At 41.8% G+C, this 14,839-nt stretch overlaps 1 protein-coding gene across 18 annotated transcripts in view; it reads right to left on the reverse strand.

Annotated features, from left to right (window-relative positions):
• SRPK2 (SRSF protein kinase 2) overlaps positions 1-14,839 on the reverse strand; it is a 286,321-nt gene that overhangs the window by 31,662 nt on the left and 239,820 nt on the right. For all 18 annotated transcript variants that reach the window (XM_077994715.1, XM_028844831.2, XM_077994709.1 and 15 more), the window contains 1 exon segment: positions 285-450. In XM_077994715.1, the coding sequence (XP_077850841.1) occupies positions 285-450 (166 nt within the window).

Raw genomic sequence — 14,839 nt, forward strand, 5'->3', positions numbered from 1 at the left:
GCAGAGAAGTGGGCAACAGAAAAAAATGTTCAAATATAGATGAAGCAGCAACTACAAATTTAAATGGCCTTTTAAAGGGGGACAAAAGTAAATAATTTTAACATTAAAATATAATGTAGCTGGGGTATTTTCCATTTCAAGAAAAGGGTGCAGTTATTTCCAGCAATTAAACTTTTCCAAAAAGTTCCTTATATGTAACATTTGATTCAGATACCTTCAACAACTGCAACTTTGCAAGCTCACAACGCCCCCAAACTGAAATGAAGCTAGCTCAGCTCCCTCACCTGCAGACCCTGAAGGAGGAGGAGCACCTGCTTTCTGCCACTCAGTGGCCTCAGCTGCCATTCTTCTCACATAGGCATCATCCACACACATCAAGATGTTTTCTGGCTTTATGTCAGTATGAATGATCTTGCACTTACTGTGTAGATAATCTAACCCTTGAAGGACCTGGATATAGTAAAATCAAGAGAGAAGATAAGCTATTAATACTTCATTATATAACTTTTATTTATTTGAAAAACATGTAATACGATGACAAGGTACAAAGTTTGATAAACACAAAAGGATATTTAGTAAAAATCTCCCTCCCATGACTACCTGCATAGGAATCCAGCTCTCCTTTCTATAAGCAACAAATATGTATAATTTCAGAGATTATTTATGCTCATGGAAGCAAATGCATCTACATACAGTTGAACCTTGAACAACATGGGTTCACTTATACCCATATTTTTTCTGCCACCTGAGACAGCAAGACCAACCCCTCAGCCTACTCAACGCGAAGATGATGAGGATGAAGACCTTTATGATGATCTACTGAATATGATCTATCTACTTAATGAATAGTAAGTATATTTTATCTTCCTTATGATTGTCTTAACATTTTCTTTTCTCTAGCTTACTTTATTGTAAGAATATGCTATATAACACGTTAATCAACTGGTCATGTCATCAGTAAGGATTTTGATCAACAGTATGCCAGTAGTCAAGTCAGAAGCCAGATCCGGATTTTCAACTCCATTGGAGGGGGTTGGTCAGTACCTCTAACCCTTGTGCTGTTCAAGCGTCAACTATACATACTTCAATAACAACTATATTCACGTATCATACAATTGACCCCTTTAGGTATAGAATTCAATGGGTTTTAGATGTGCGACTATCACTACTATTTATTTTTTTAATTTTTATTTATTTTTTAATTTTTAATTTTTCTTATTTTTTTGAGACAGAGTCTCGCTCTGTCACCCAGGCTGGAGTGCAGTGCGCGATCTCAGCTCACTGCAACCGCTGCCTCCCAGACTCAAGCAATTCTCCTGCCTCAGCCTCCCAAGGAGCTGGGATTACAGGCATGTACCACCATGCCTGGCTAATTTTTTTGTATTTTTAGTAGAGACGGGGTTTCACCATATTGGCCAGGCTGGTCTCGAACTCCTGAGCTTTGTGATCCACCCGCCTTGACCTCCCAAAGTGCTGGGATTACAGGCGTGAGCCACCGCCCCTGGCAACTATCACCACTATTTAAATGACAACACTTTCATTGTTCCAAAAAGAAACAACATATTCATTAGCATTCACTCCCCATATCCCTCCTACCCCATCTAACCCTTAGCAACCACTCATCTACTTGCTGATTCTGAACATTTCCTATAAATGGAATCATATAAAGTATTTTTTGTAACTGGCATCATGTTTTCAAGTTTGACTCTTGTGCTGCATGTATTAGTACTTCACTTATTTTTATTGGCAAATAGTATTCCACTGTATGGAGATAAAATATTTTGCTTATTCCTTCACTTCATGAACATTTGGGTTATTTTCACTTTAGGGGCTATAAAAATAATACTGCCATACTGCTATTCACACTTGCGTATACATTTTTGTGTGAACATACTTTTTTTTTGAGGGGAGGTATATACCTAAGAGTTACCATAATTAGCTCATATCGTGCCTCTATATTTAGCTTTTTGATAAACTGCCAAAGTGTTTTCCACAGCGGCTGCATCATTTTACATTCCTATCACCAGTGTATGAGGGTTCCAATTCTTCACCCTGAACAACACTATCTTTTTTACTTTATCCACCCAAGTGGATATGCAGTATCTCGTTACAGTTTTGATCTATATTTCCCTGATGGCTAATGACGTCCATACATTTTTAACACTGCAAGAGAAGGGGGGCTTGATTTAAATAGAAAATAGCCTTAGTATCTAGACAATGCTCCAGCATCATACTAAAAGAAAGTGATGAACCAAGATATTCATATTTATCATATTAAAACAATCAATCAAAAACTTACAGTGTCAGTGACCTGAATACAAGGTCAATGTTTTTCTATAATTATTTCCACTGGAGAATAATTTTTTCAATTATTTCCATAAACAAAATTTATTTTTACAAAACAGATCACGTTCTCATATGAGCATTAGAAATTCCAAATGTTAAGCAAATATTACATCAATCACCATTCAAATAATGAATCGAATGGGCATTTTGTTCACAAAAGACAGGAAGTGTTATATGTTTCACATCATCCAACACTGAAATATTCCCAGTTTAATCGACAGTCTGTTATCAGGAAGGCATCTGATCAACAGCAGGCTATTAGTAGTTAGCCTACTGTTAGTAGAAGTTTAAAGTAGCATTATGTAAGTGAGAGGGAACAAAGATTTTACAAGGAAAATGAAAACAGGAGTATCTGTCTCTTAAAAAGGATCAAAATGCCTACAAACATTTAAAACAACTTTACCTTAGGGAGTATTTTTATATAAATTCACTGAATGTGCATCGGCTGAGCTCCTATCACATGCCATTATTCCAGGTGTTTGATATATAAAAGCTCCCAGGCTTCATGTTGCTTACAGTCTTCATATCCTCACAGAGCTTACCAATTCAGGACAGGAAATGAGTATGAGGGGTGGGGGAATTGGCCAAAAAAAAAACCAAGATGAATCATGGGCATGGCAAATATTATTTAATAAGATATTGACAAGTTCCTGGTAAGTACCAGTAAAGTAGATAAAACAAAGATTTTAAGACTTTTGATTTTTTGCCTTAGAATATTTACTGTTTTGGACAATACTGCAATTAGGATATGTTTAAATTACATTTAAAATGTCAAGGCTGTGCTCGGCCTTGCCTTGTAATCCCAGCACTTCGGGAGGCCGAGGCAGGCAGATCACTTGAGGCCAGGAGTTCAAGACCAGCCTGGCAAATATGGTGAAACCCTGTCTCTACTAAAAACACAAAAAAACTGCACAGGCATAGTGGCACAGGCATGGTAGCACACGCCTGTAATCCCAGCTATGCAGGAGGCTGAGGCACAAGGCGGAGGTCACAGCGAGCTGACATCATGGCACTGCACTCCAACCTAGGCAACAGAAAAAACCTCTGTCTCAAAAGAAAAAAAAAAAAAATGTCAAAGGACCAATAGTAAGAAAGATAACATTATGTAAAATATTTCCATGGAGAACATGGTTACACTCTTGAAGGAAACACAATCCAATGGGCTCATGTTATTCAATGACATTCATGCATCTTCCTGGTGCAAACTGAATAATATGTGGAGTTTTACATCTGAACAGCCAAAGAGATTCTAAAAAGTACAAGAAATTAATGGAGAGGCACACTGATGTCGTCCAGCCCACAGAGGTCAAAGGAATACAATTTTTGAAAAATATTGGCTTTCCGACTAAAATTGTATTTCCGTATCAAATACTATCTCAAGGTAAAAATGTCAGTACTTTTCTTTCCTAAAATATCTTTGATCATTTTCTCACGCACAAGAATTTGTTTCTTTCACAGTTCAAAGGCTGATTCGCTGTGCAGGAGGCTACACAGTTAAGACTTAATGTGCCTCAGTGTGCAATGCATTCACATGAGGTCCCAATGACGATGCACCTTATGACAAGCAAGAAGTGATCTCAGTAAAAATTTAAAGTTCAAGATTTTAAAAAAATATTGGCTATTGCACTCAACTGGGCTAACTACCCTTAAACAGCAATGGGCAATACACACAAGGAAAATACTTTGCCACGGGGACAAATAAAGTTAGTTAAGATAATTCAAACCATTAAAGGAAATGGCAACAGGGCAGTGTTAAAAACATGACCTTGGACTCAGACTGCTCTTAAACTACTGCTCAACCATTTACTCATTGTGTTACCCCTGGGCAAGCTGTTTCAGCTGTTTGAGCTTTCATTCTTGTCTATAAGAGAGGGAAACATACTGTTACACACAAATATAGCAATAAGCATTAATCTATGGAGGCCGGGTGTGGAAGCTCACACCTGTAATCCCAGCACTTTATGAGGCAGGCAGATCACGAGGTCAGGAGATCAAGACCATCCTGGCTAACATGGTGAAACCCCGTCTCTACTGAAAATACAAAAAATTAGCCGGGTGTGGTGGCGGGCACCTGTAGTCCCAGTGACTTGGGAGGCTGAGGCAGGAGAATGGCATGAACTCGGGAGGCGGAGCTTGCAGTGAGCTGAGATTGAGCCACTGCACCACTCCAGCCTGGGCAACAGAGCCAGATGGAAAACTCACAAAAACGAAGTCTAGCACACAAGAAACTTAAATGGTAAAACTTATCTAAGTTAGAAGACTTATACTGATACTGACTTACTGAATTATGATTTTCCATCACTTTTTAAAAAAATTAATTTATTTTTAGAGATGGGATCCCACTATGTTCCCCAGGCTGGAGAGCAGTGGCTATTCAGAGGTGTAAGCATAGCACACTGTAGCCTCAAGTGCCGAGACCAGCTCGATCGGGGAGAACGTAATCCATTGGCACTAGAGGAATTAAAGACACACACAGAAATAGAGAGGTATGAAGTAGAAAATCAGGGGTCTCATAGCCTTCAGAGCTGAGAGCCCCGAACACAGATTTACCCACATATTTATTAACAGTAAACCAGTCATTAGCATTGTTTCTATAGGTATTAAATTAACTAAAAGTATCCCTTATGGGAAACAAAGGGATAGGACAAATTAAATGAATAGGTTGGACTAGTTAACTGCAGCAGGAACACGCCCTTAAGACTTAGATCACTCATGCTATTGTTTGTGGCTTAAGAATGCCTTTAAGTGGTTTTCCACCCTGGGCGGGCCAGGTGTTCCTTGCCCTCATTCCGGTAAACCCACAACCTTCCAGCGTGGGCGTCATGGCCATTACAAACATATTACAGTGCTGCAGAGATTTTGTTTACAGCCAGTTTTGGGGCCAGTTTATGGCCAGATTTTGGGGTACTTGCTCCCAACATGCAAGCTTCTGGCCTCAAGTGATCCTCCTGCTTCGGCCTCCCAAGTAGCTGGGATTAAAGTGTGAGCCACCACATCTAGCTTCCTAAGTCACTTATTAAAGTTCTCTGGGTTGGCCCGCATGGTGGCTTGCACCTGTAATCTCAGCACTTTGGGAGGTCAAGGCAGGTGGATCACCTGAGGTCTGGAGTTCAAGACCAGCCTGGCCAACACGATGAAACCCCGTCTCTACTATAAGCCAGGCGTGGTGGCGCATGCCTGTAACTGCAGTTACTCGGGAGGCTGAGGCAGGAGAATCATTTGAACCCAGAAGGCGGTGGTTGCAGTGAGCTGAGATCGCATCACCACACTCCAGTCTGGGCAACAGAGTGAGGTTCTGTCTCCAAAAAAAAAAAAAAAAAAAAATTATCTGAGTCTCAGTTGTTTCAATTTCTAATATAAAAGGGCTGTACTTGATAACCTGTATGGTATATCCCAGCAACAAACAAAACTTTGATTCCATAATTTAATTTTGAACTACTTTTTTTTTTTTTCTTTTTTTGAGATGGAGTCTCACTTTATCACCCAGGCTAAAGTACAGTGGCACGATCTCAGCTCACTGCAACCTCTACCTACTGGGTTCAAGCGATTCTCCTGCCTCAGCCTCCCTAGTAGCTGGGATTACAGGTGTGTGTCATCACTCCCAGCTACTTTTCGTATTTTAGTAGAGAGAGAGTTTCACCATGTTGGTCAGGCTGGTCTCAAACTCCTGACCTCAGGTGATCCACCCATTTCGGCCTCCCAAAGTGCTAGGATTACAGGCATGAGCCACCATGCCCGGCCTCAACTACTATTTTTAAATGGTTTTATTTTCCAAAATAGCATTTGTCTTTACCAGTGAAGCTTAAAGTAATAATGCACCCCAGAATTAACCAACATTGATGGGCACTCCTACAATTATTTATATAGGATAACTGTGACAATGGGAAAAACAAAAAACACAAAACAAAAAGGAATCGTGTTTCATCCCCAAGGATAGATCTCCCCTTGCAAAATCTGACAGAGTTAAAGTCTTTACTAGTTCTTCCCTCTATTGCTTTTACTTGTCAAACCACAGTATGTTCATCTTTCTTGCCTAAAAACCTTAATACGGCTGGGCACAGTGACTCATGTCTGTAATCCCAGCACTTTGGGAGGCCGAAATGGGCAGATCACAACGTCAGGAGATCCAGTCCATCCTGGCCAACATGATGAAACCCGGTCTGTACTAAAAATACAAAAATTAGCTGGGTGTGGTGGTACAGGCCTGTAATCCCAGCTCTTCAGGAATCTGAGGCACAAGAATTACTTGAACCCAGGAGGCAGAGGCTGCCGTGAACCGAGATCGCGCCACTGCACTCCAGCCTGGGCGATACAGTGAGACTCCATCTCAAAAACAAACAAGAAACCTTAATACTTGGTCCCAGCAGGAGGCAGCAGCGATCCTTTGGCTGCCAGGGAAGCTGAGCTCAACCTAAGCCCAGATGCGCCAGGGACATGACTCTCAATCATCCCACTCAGGAAGCCAGTTCACACACATGAGGAACAAGTGCCAGGTTTCTCTGGGTAAAGTCAGACTTTGACTTCAGCAGCAGTGCAGAAAAGAAGGCCAAATCTAGGGCTGGGAGCTAGAAGCCCCAAGTCCTGTTCCAAATTAACTAGCTACAGGCTCAGAGAAGATTCCTTCTTTTCCCTGAACCTCAAATTCATCTTCAAAATAAGAGGCTTGGTTAAAATGGTCTCAAAGCTTTCTCTCTGTACATCAACGTCTGTGTCAGATACCATCTATTACTGGTCTTCACAACACAAATCTGCTCCTCTCCACCACAACTTGAATGAAATAGGTCCTGTAATCTTGTAGATAAGTGGGGGAAGAGTCAAGCATAATGTGGAGACTCCGCTCAAGACTGTCTCCCTGGCCTTGCTTACAGCCCAGAGAGCAAAGCTTCCCCCAAAATTCTGAACTGTAAAAAGAAAGAAAATGAGAGCAACTTTCCGAATTATGCTCCGCTACTGGTGATAAGTTGGGGACTTTCTTCCTCCCACACCTGAACAAAGGACACCGGGCAGGGAGACTGTCTCCTCCTACTCTGTGGGTAATAGAACCTAATGAAGTGCCCAGAGAAACCCACGTGGGCAGCCAGATGGGCTGGCAGAGGAAGGAGGCAACCCCAAGCAGGAGTTTTTCATTGAGGATATTAATTACTTGTGGGTGTGGAGGACACCAGAGGGGCTCTCCGCAAGCCTAGAAGTTTCCTGCTGCAAACACTGAGGCTTCCACTAGATTTCCCTTCCAGAGTAAAACAGACAAGGCAGGTCCCACCAACTGCCTGTGAAAACCAAGATGTTAAACTCAACGGAGGAGCTTGGAAATACTTGTTACAATAAAAGAGGACAAGAGCCAGAGACATGCTCAAACCAAAAATCCAGGGGACGGCATCCTTACCCACATTGTCCTGAAATATTCTCTGCTCCTTTTTCTTTCTATCTCTAACTGGTGAGAATTAATGAGAAAATCCAGCAGCTGTACTTCTTAATGTCATCAGAAAGAAAGTTAAAGCTGCTGTGCCCAGCACTGGGACTGCACAAAGCAATGGGTCAGGAAAGCAGCTTAGTCCCTTGAAACGGAGCCACCTCACCACATTTCCTGAGTCGAGGGCTCAACATCCTGAGGAGAAATTCCAAGTCAATACAGCATCATGTGCACTATCACGCTGAACAAACCCAGTAATATAAAAATGTTTACCAAACTGACATGAAAGCTTCTGGTCTGAACTTGAACAATACTGGTTCAATCATAATAAAATTTACTGATAAACAGGGCCACTGAAAGAATTAAAATGGTAAATAAATACTAAGTGTAGACAAAATCAGCCAATGATACATGATACAGGTGGAAGGACCTGCGGGGCACCATCATGACTCTTGGCATACTCGAAGGTTGCACCCCAAAGGGAGAGGTCTGGAAAAACACTGGGTTTTAAATGTCTCATCTGGTTACATATTATAATAGCTACTTCATAAAATCTAATAGCTGTACTTTTTTTGTTTGTTTGGAGACAGAGTCTCTCTGTCGCCCAGACTGAAGAACAGTAGTGACACAATCTCGGCTCACTGCAACCTCCACATCCTGGGTTCAAGCAATTCCTGCCTCAGCCTCTCGAGTAGCTGGGACTACAGGTGCGCGCCGCCACGCCCGGCTAAGTTTTAGTAGAGACAGGGTTTCCCTGTGTTGCCCTGGCTGGTCTCAAACTCTTGAGCTCAGGCAGTCCGCCCGCCTTGCCCTCCCAAAGTGCTGGGATTACAGGCATGAGCCACAGCGCCTGGCCTAATGGCTGTACTTTTAAACAATCTGATTACTAGCTCTACTATTAAGGCACAAGGAAACCATTTACCACAGAGACAAAAATGCACACTTTTCACTGACATATTACAATTTAAAATCATCTCAATCTTTCTATGTAGGACATTTTACACTACCCTGCAGTTAAGAGCATGGATTCTGAAACTACACCATCTGGATCCACCACAATAACTATGGGACTCTGAGGAAGATTCGTATCCCCACTGTGCAACATCTTAGGTAGAGTGAAGATAGTAACACCACTGGCCTCATAAGGTCGTGGTGAGGACTAAATACCATGATACAAATAAAGAACTTAAAACAATCAGTGCCCGAAAGAACACAGTAAGTGCTAGTTACAGTCATGATAACAGAAAGAGTAATAATATAATTTTAAAATCCTGGGCTACAGCTATAATTGCTAGTTTTTTCACCAATGTAGCAAAATCACCAAAATGCGAGCCTTGCCCTTGGCATGCTTCATTTAACTAATGGCAAGCAGCCATGTTCTTACAAGGTTTCTGTAAAGAGCAATGAACTAAACCATAATCTCTTTAAGTAAAATGCCAGCTACCTTTTCAATTACACAAGAAAGTCAAAGCCACTTTTAAAGAGTGCCAAAGAATTTTAAAGAAACCATCACCCGAGGTCTATCTTTTAATGTACTACAAATAATGACAACACAAACATTTTTTTCAGTGTTAGAAAAAAAAATAAGAGGTGGACATAAAATAGACCTCAATACAGTGACTTAAAAAAAATAGTAAGGTGCACAAACAGTCACAAGACTCCATGGGTAAGGCCAGAGAAGCAGCCACCAGAGAGGCCTGGGAGTGGGCTGCACATGGCACTGGGTCATCTCCAGAAGCCACCAGGATGGCCTCCTTCTGCCACAGCACAGTCACCATGGCTACATGGGGACAGCTAAGAACTGATCAGAGGATTGATAATAGCATATAGAAAACCCAGAAAAAGCAATTGATCCAATTCCATCATTACTTCTGAAAAATAAACAAGTGGTAGTATTTATCTGTCAGCCCTTTAAATCACAGAAAGATCAGCCATTTTCTAAAGAATAAGGGAAACATGCTTTTTCCTTCATTTAAGGAAAGACAATTAACCAAGATACTTCTTGGCCGCCTAATATATAAAGGAAGACACAAAGAGATGTGAAACTCACAATACATGATCCTGGAGTTTAGAAGACAAGATGGCTACTTTGTGTTACTACGATGGATGCTTTAGAAGTCCACACTTACTTTTTTTTTTTTTTTTTTTTTTGAGACAGATTCTCACTGTGTTACTTAGGCTGGAGTGCAGTGGTGCAATCTTAGCTCACTGCAACCTCCACCTCCTGGGTTCAAGTGGTTCTCCTGCCTCAGCCTCCCAAGTAGCTGGGACTACAGTTATGTGCCACCAAACCCAGCTAATTTTTGTGTTTTTAGTAGAGATGGGGTTTCACCATATCGGTCAGGCTGGTCTAGAACTCCTGACCTCATGATCTGCCTGCCTTGGCCTCCCAAAGTGCTGGGATTACAGGCATGAGACACTGCACCTGGCCCATCCTTATTCTTGTTTGTCTGTTTGTTTTGAGACAGAATTTCGCTATTGTCGCCCAGGCTGGAGTGCAATGGCACGATCTCGGCTCACTGCAGCCTCCACCTCCAATGTTCAAGCGATTCTCTTGCCTCAGCCTCCCAAGTAGCTGGAACTACAGGTACATGCCACCACTCCCAGCTAATTTTTATATTTTTAGTAGACACAAGGTTTCACCATGTTGGCCAGGCAGTCTTGAACTCCTGACCACAGGTGATCCACCCCCTCGGCCTCCCACAGTGCAGGGATTACAGGCGTGAGCCACCACACCCGGCCCCCTTATTCTTAATCTCCACAATCAAACCACAAATTATGCATTACTATTTTGAGTTTACAAATGAGGAAACAGGCTCACGGAGGCTAAGTAACTTGATCAGGAGTACAAGATTGAAGTGCCAAAGCTACGATGCTAAGTCTGTCACCAAAGCACATACACCTTACACTTTCTCTTATCCCAGTGGTTCTCAATGAGAGGAAAACTGGCAAAGTTCAGAGACATTTTTGATTGCCACAACCAGGGATGGTGATAGCTGATACTGGCATCTGAAGGGTAGATGCTAGGGACGCTGCTAAACATCCTACAATGCACAGGAAAGTCTCCCACAATTAAAATTATCTTGTCTGAAGTGTCAGTAGAGCTAGGGTTGACATGTGGCCTACAAGTAGTTATGGGACCAAATGTGAGCTGAAGGTATTTCAAGGAGGGAAGGCATATCCCCCTCTTAACTGGGTACTGTGAGAAGCCTTTGTCACAATGGTGGGATTCTGGCTGAGTCTTAAAAATGTGGGTAGACAAGGATGGCATTTCTGGCAGCCTAGGACAAAAGAAACTATCAAAGACGTGGAGATAAAAAATGGCAAGGTGCCATTTAGGGGTCAAGATGATTACCATTAAGTACTTTCTGTAACTACCTACAAAATAAAATCAGTAAACATTTACGAATAAAAATTCTGCTAAATCTGCATATTATAAATGTTTGGGACATCTTTGAATACTCACAAAAAATGTAAGCTGGTAGATTCCAGAGGGAAATAGGGTACCTGAGGGACATCACTTTTTGTCTGCAAGGGGAAATACAGGCTGATACCAGATGACATTAGATCTTAAACAGGTTCCCAGAAAGAAAAGTGACTTAACTTCTACCGGACACAGGCCCAGTGCAATTCCAAACTTACTACAGGCTCATAATAAGTTTATTACATAAAACTCATTATATAACAGCCAAAATGGTAAATCCATGAGCTCTGAAGCCAGACTATCTGGGTTTGAATTCCTGCTCCACCACTCAGCACTTTTTAAGCGACTTCCTAACTAGGGGCAAGTTACTTAACCTCTCTGGACTTCTGTTTCCACTTGATGAAATCAGGAAAGTAATAACATCCATTTCACAAGGTTACTGTGAATCACAGGGTTACTGTGAGGAACTCAACTATGCAAAGTACTCAAATTATACTTGGCACATAGTGAGCACCGAATTAACTATTTGCTACTACTAGCAGTACTATCTCTCATTACAGCTTTACAATAAACTATTGAGGAAGGTACCATTTTTGTTTTTTTGTTTTTAAAGAGACAGTCTTGTTCTGTCACACAGGCTAGAGTGCAGTGGCACCATCACGGCTCACTGCAGCCTTGACCACTTGGGCTCAAGTGATCCTCCGACCTCAGCCTCCCAAGTAGCTGGGACCACAGGTGCATGCCACCATACCCGGCTAATTTTTAAATTTTGTTTTGTAGAGACAGGGTCTTGCAATGTTGCCCAGGTTGGTCTTGAACTCCTGGTCTCAAGCAATCCTCCCACTTCAACCTTCCAAAGTGCTGGGATTACAGGGATGAGCCACCACGCCTGGCTGGTATCATTATTTTTACCACTTTTACTGATGATGAAATTGTGGTTTGCAGAAGTTAGGTAACTTGGCCAAAGCCCTTTGGTGAAATTAGAGTCTATGTGATTCCAAACCCAAGCTCTTAATAACTCCATATATTGCTTCATGAAGGCCAAGAACATAAAGCTTTAGCAACCAGGCAATGGGAAGCCACTAAAGGATTCTAAATGGGAATATGAGTCATTAAAGCAAGGTTTTACTTGCAATAGGAAGGAGAATAAACCATAACAGGGACCAGAAATTGGACGGGCTGTATGCACAGAGAGCCAAGAGAAGCCTGTGAAAAGGTACTGGCTGGAGGTGGTAAGGCCCTGAACTAAGGAGGACAGCAAACGAAATACAAAGAACATCAAGAGAAAAACACATGGCAAAGGAGAGCTCAACAGGTGGGCTCCTGGGGAAGCATAGCAAGTGATAGAGAAAGGGAATGACTGGAACCTGGTCAGCTATCCCTGACTCTTAAGAAGAAGGTCTATAGTGAAAGCATACTAAGAAAATACTAAGAAAATTGGCCTGCTCTGGCTTGTTCTGGGAAATGATGTAACTGTGTCAGTCTGCAATAAAAAATCTTCCTAGTACCACCCAGGAGAAAGAAACACTGAAAACACAGGCTGAATCAAATGGGGTGAAGGGAAACCTCAGGTAAGTAGATTATTAACTGGGATATGTAATTTCTTGAACAACTTACTACACTGAAAGTTCTGCGTAAGCTTAGGGGAAAAAAAATCCAGATTCCATGATAATATTTTTCTTAAATAAAGATGGATTCACACACAAAAAACCAAAACCAAACCAAATCCCATTAATACTGCATATAAGAACAAAGTGCAGACCACATTACAGGATCAAATTTTCAGCATGAATTTTTCTGAACTAAAGAAATAATACAAGAGCTCTTTCTAAATTTCCACAAAAAACAGGGTACATGAATTTCAGTGAGGATAACACATGCATTGGCCAGGTGTGGTATAATCCTAGCAACTTTGGGAGGCTGAGGTGGGAAGACTGCTTGAGTCCAGGAGTGGCCTCAAGAGACCAGCCTGAGCAATACAATGAGATCCCATCTCTACAAAAAAAATTAAAATTAGCTGGCATGGTGGTGCATGCCTGCAGTCCCAGCTACTAGGGAGGCTGAGGTGGGAGGATCACTTGAGCCCAAGAGGCCGAGGCTGCAGTGAGCTGTGATTGACCACTGCACTCCAGCTGGGTAACAGAGCAAGACCCTGTCTCGAAAAACAAAAACAAAATGAAGAACACACGTTAACTTATTTAATCTTCGGTTCATTCAACAAAGATGCACTGAGGTTCCACTGAACCTCAGATTTTCGTCTTTCAACTTACAGACTCTTTCAACTTGCTAAGGCTAGATTTTGTTTTTCTTCTCTGGAAGATAAAATAAACATCAATGGCTTATCTGTGAATTCACCATTTTTGTTTTTTTGAGATGGAGTGTTGCTCTGTTGCCCAGGCTAGAGTGCAGTAGCATGATCTCGGCTCACTGCAACCTCCACCTCCCAGGTTCAAGCAATTCTCCTGCCTCAGCCTGCCGAGTAGCTGGGATTACAGGTGCGTGCCACCATGCCTGGCTAATTTTTCTGTTTTCAGTAGAGACGGAGTTTCACCATACTGGCCAGGACACCATGATCCGCCCGCCTCAGCCTCCCAAAGTGCTGGGATTACAGGTGTGAGCCACCACGTCTGGACAAATTCACCTTCTTACACACTAAGCCTAAAGGGTGGTGGTGTGGTCAGTCACTTAAGGCAACAGCAGGCCCCTCTGAAAGCACGAGGTTCTGGGAAATGATGCAGCCTGCGGGAAATACATGCAGGCAGCTATTTCTGAAAGTATTCAGTATTTGCTAGAATATGTAATTCCTTTAATATTTTCAAGATTTATTAAAAATAATTAGGAGATTCTTCCCAAGTTTTAACAATATAGTTTTGTTTTGTTTGTTTTTTTAAAGAGTTTAGAGTTGCTGCTAAATGTTACAAATAATACAGTAGTCTTATCTGGGGATCAAATAATTCCAGTTAACATACTAATTTCTACCCTCACCACATAACCTCTTCTACATTAAAGTTGTTCATTTGAGATATTAGCCTGTCGAAATAATGAATAAAAATGCTACTATTTGAAAGCTAAGGGCAAACAGATTCAGTACTAAACAAAAGTTAGCCACAAATCTAGGCCCACATGTAAACCTAGCATAATACTACATAGAAGCGCCTCAATCCAACTGACATAGAAGACACTGTAGTGAACTTTTCTCTCTCCAGCCCTCTTCTCAAGTAACATCGGTAGTGTTACAGAATAAGCTGCCAATTTTCCGTACAAGGCTGGGCACAGTGGTTCATGCCTGTAATCCCAGCACTTAGGAAGGCAGAGGCAGGCAGACTGCCTGAGCTCAGGAGTTTGAGACCACCCTGGGCAACATGGTGAAACCCTGTCTCTACTAAAACTATAAAAATTAGCTGGGCGTGCTGGCAGGCACCTATAGCCCCAGCTACTCAGGAGGCTGCAGTGAGCTGAGATCGCACCGCTGCACTCCAGGCTGGGTGACAGAGCAAAACTCCATCTCCAAAAAAAAAAAAAAAAAAGTCCGTACAAAAGGAAAAAGTGAAGAGATGAACATACAGGCAGCCTAAACAAAGTTATCTGTATACAAATTCAACAGAAATATCAAAGATGCTTTTACTACACAAATTTAAACTTCAAAATTTTTATGGGCG

Source organism: Macaca mulatta, chromosome 3 (assembly GCF_049350105.2).
Source record: "Macaca mulatta isolate MMU2019108-1 chromosome 3, T2T-MMU8v2.0, whole genome shotgun sequence".
Classification (NCBI taxonomy): domain Eukaryota; kingdom Metazoa; phylum Chordata; class Mammalia; order Primates; family Cercopithecidae; genus Macaca; species Macaca mulatta.